This window comes from Eimeria tenella, genomic scaffold (assembly GCF_000499545.2).
Source record: "Eimeria tenella Houghton genomic scaffold, Eth_scaff809, whole genome shotgun sequence".
Taxonomy (NCBI): Eukaryota; Apicomplexa; class Conoidasida; order Eucoccidiorida; family Eimeriidae; genus Eimeria; species Eimeria tenella.
The window spans coordinates 1-2,293 of NW_013545923.1; the positions used below are offsets into that span (position 1 = coordinate 1).

The window sequence follows — 2,293 nt, forward strand, 5'->3', positions numbered from 1 at the left end:
GCAGCAGCAGCTGTGCCTCGCCAATGCTGCCCGCGTAGATGCGTGCTGCGCTGCCGCAGGGGCCCCCCGCGCCCTTCACTCAGCAACAAATTGGAAGCAGCAAAAGGGGCCCCATGAATGGGATTGGGGGCCCCCCTCGGGTGTCTGTACACCCTGTGCGGATCTCTGCGCCCGTGACAGCAGCAGCAGCAGCAACAGCAGCAGCAGCAGCCTGCGCCGCAGCAACCGCCGACAGAGCTGCTGCAGCTGTTGTGCAGCAAAACATTGCAGCGACGGGCAAGACCTTCAAGCCCATTCGCAGGGCCCCCCCGCCCTCGCAGCAGCAGCAGCAGCAGCAGCGCAGCAGCAGCAGCAGCTTTTATGACGACGCCCTGCAGCAGCAAACTGGCCTCAGGGTCTCTGCTGCTGTAGGCGCAGCAAAACAAAACTGCTGCCAGGGAGAGGGGCCCCCGGGGGCCCCCATCTCAGCAGCAGCTCTTGCTGCTGAAGGGGACACTTGGGGCCCCTTCATTCGCAAGGGCCTCAGCGAAGCAGCAGCAGCAGCAGCAGATGCTGCAGCAGCAGACAGCAGCAAACGCCCCAAGTATGAGGACGCACTGGCGGGCAGCGGCGGCGCAGCGTGGGGAGCAGCAGATCGACTGCCTGCAGCAGGTACTGCTGCTGCTGCTGCTGCTGCAGAGGGAGACTTCGGCAGCAGCGCAGCAGACGGCCTGGGGGCAGCAGCAGCAGCAGAAGATGCAGCAGCAGCAACAGCAGCAGACATTGACACCCCGCTGCTGCGGGTGCTTGCTTTGGGCTGCGAGTTGTTCGTAGATGAGGTGATGCAGTCTGCTGCTGCCTACGCAATAGCCAGGCAGCAGCAGCAGCAGCAGCAGCAGCAACAGCAGCAGCAGCAGCAGTTACTGCTGCAGTGGCTGCAGCAGCCGGCGGTTGTTTGTGTTGCAGACGTCGACTTCTGTCTCAGAAGGCTCTGGGGGGAAGATTTGCTGCTGGCACTGCAGCAGCAGCAGCAGCAGCAGCATCTCCAAGAAGAGCAGCAGCCTTGTCTTGCCAAAGATTCGCGCCAGCCTTCCCTGCAGCAGCAGCAGCAGCAGCAGCAGGGAGACTGTCGCAGCAGGATAAGTGAAGCAATCTCTTCTGACGTGGTCGGACTACAGCCCTCAGCAGCAGCAGAAGCAGCAGCAGCAGCAGCAGCAGCAGATGAAGATGAGGGGGCAAATGAGATGGAGCTTTTTGATGCCCTTTTCAAGGACTCGGGGTCTGCAGCAGAGGGACCTGCTTCCAGCAGCAGCAGCAGCAGCAGCAGTGCTGCTCTAGATGACCAGCAGCAGCAGCAGCAGCAGCAGGAAGCAAGGGAAGGTCTTGCAGCGTCTGCGGCGGCGCAAGCTGGTGAGTCACGAGAGCGCACTGCAGCAGCAGCAGCAACAGCAGCAGCAGCAGCAGCAGCAGCAGCGGATGAGCTGCAGCAGCTGCTGCAGGAGGCTTCGTCTCTGGCTCGCTCGCTGCCCCAGCCAGCCCACGCAGCAGCAGCAGCAGCAGCAGCAGCAGACAGCAGCAAAGGGAGTGTGGGGCCCCCTAGCCTGGCGGACGTGTTTGACAGCAGCTGAGGTGTACAGACACCGCAGCGGCTCTGTGGGGTTTGTCTTCAACTGCGAAAATTAATTTATTTTTACAGTTTTGCAAAAGTAAATTTAAACGAAAATTAATTTAAATGAAATTTATTTAAATGAAAAACTAATTTATTTATTTCCTGCTGCTCATTTTATTTGCAGCACACTCTCCTGAGGTGTACGTACACCCCAAACCCAACGCCGGTTGCCCTGCTGCGAGGCCAGACATATATGTAATTTTTGTGTTTTCCAGAGTTCAGGGTTTAGGGTTTGGGGTTTGGGGCTTGGGGTTTAGGGTTTGGGGTTTGGGGTTTAGGGTTTAGGGTTTTATTTGTAGGGATAGGGAAGCAAATGTAAATGAGAGGGGTGTTGCTTATTCGAGAGCCTCTAGAAGCAAATGCGCCTGCAGCCAAACCCTAAACCCTAAACCCTAAACCCTCAGCACAGACGCCCGCAAAAGGGGGAGAGCAAAGAGAAGCAGCAAATGGCGAGAAAAGAAAAAGAAAAGTAAAAAATAAAATAAAATAAAAAGAGTTAAATGATAAGGAGAATTAAAATCAAGGAGAATTAAATGAAAAGAAGAACAAAAAACAAAAGGAGAAGAGATATGAGAAAAGCCTTTTTGCAAGACAGAAGGAAAGAGAAAAAGAACAAAAATAACAAAAAAAGAGAAAAAGAATTCA

General features: G+C 55.3%; 1 protein-coding gene across 1 annotated transcript; it reads left to right on the plus strand.

Moving 5' to 3' along the window:
- Nucleotides 1-38: 38 nt before the first annotated feature.
- On the plus strand, nt 39-1,607 carry ETH_00003785 (uncharacterized protein; the record flags this gene model as incomplete). Its single annotated transcript, XM_013380689.1, has 1 exon — nt 39-1,607. One exon carries the CDS (start codon nt 39-41, stop codon nt 1,605-1,607), a length of 1,569 nt encoding a protein of 522 aa, XP_013236143.1.
- Between the last annotated feature and the right edge of the window lie 686 nt (nt 1,608-2,293).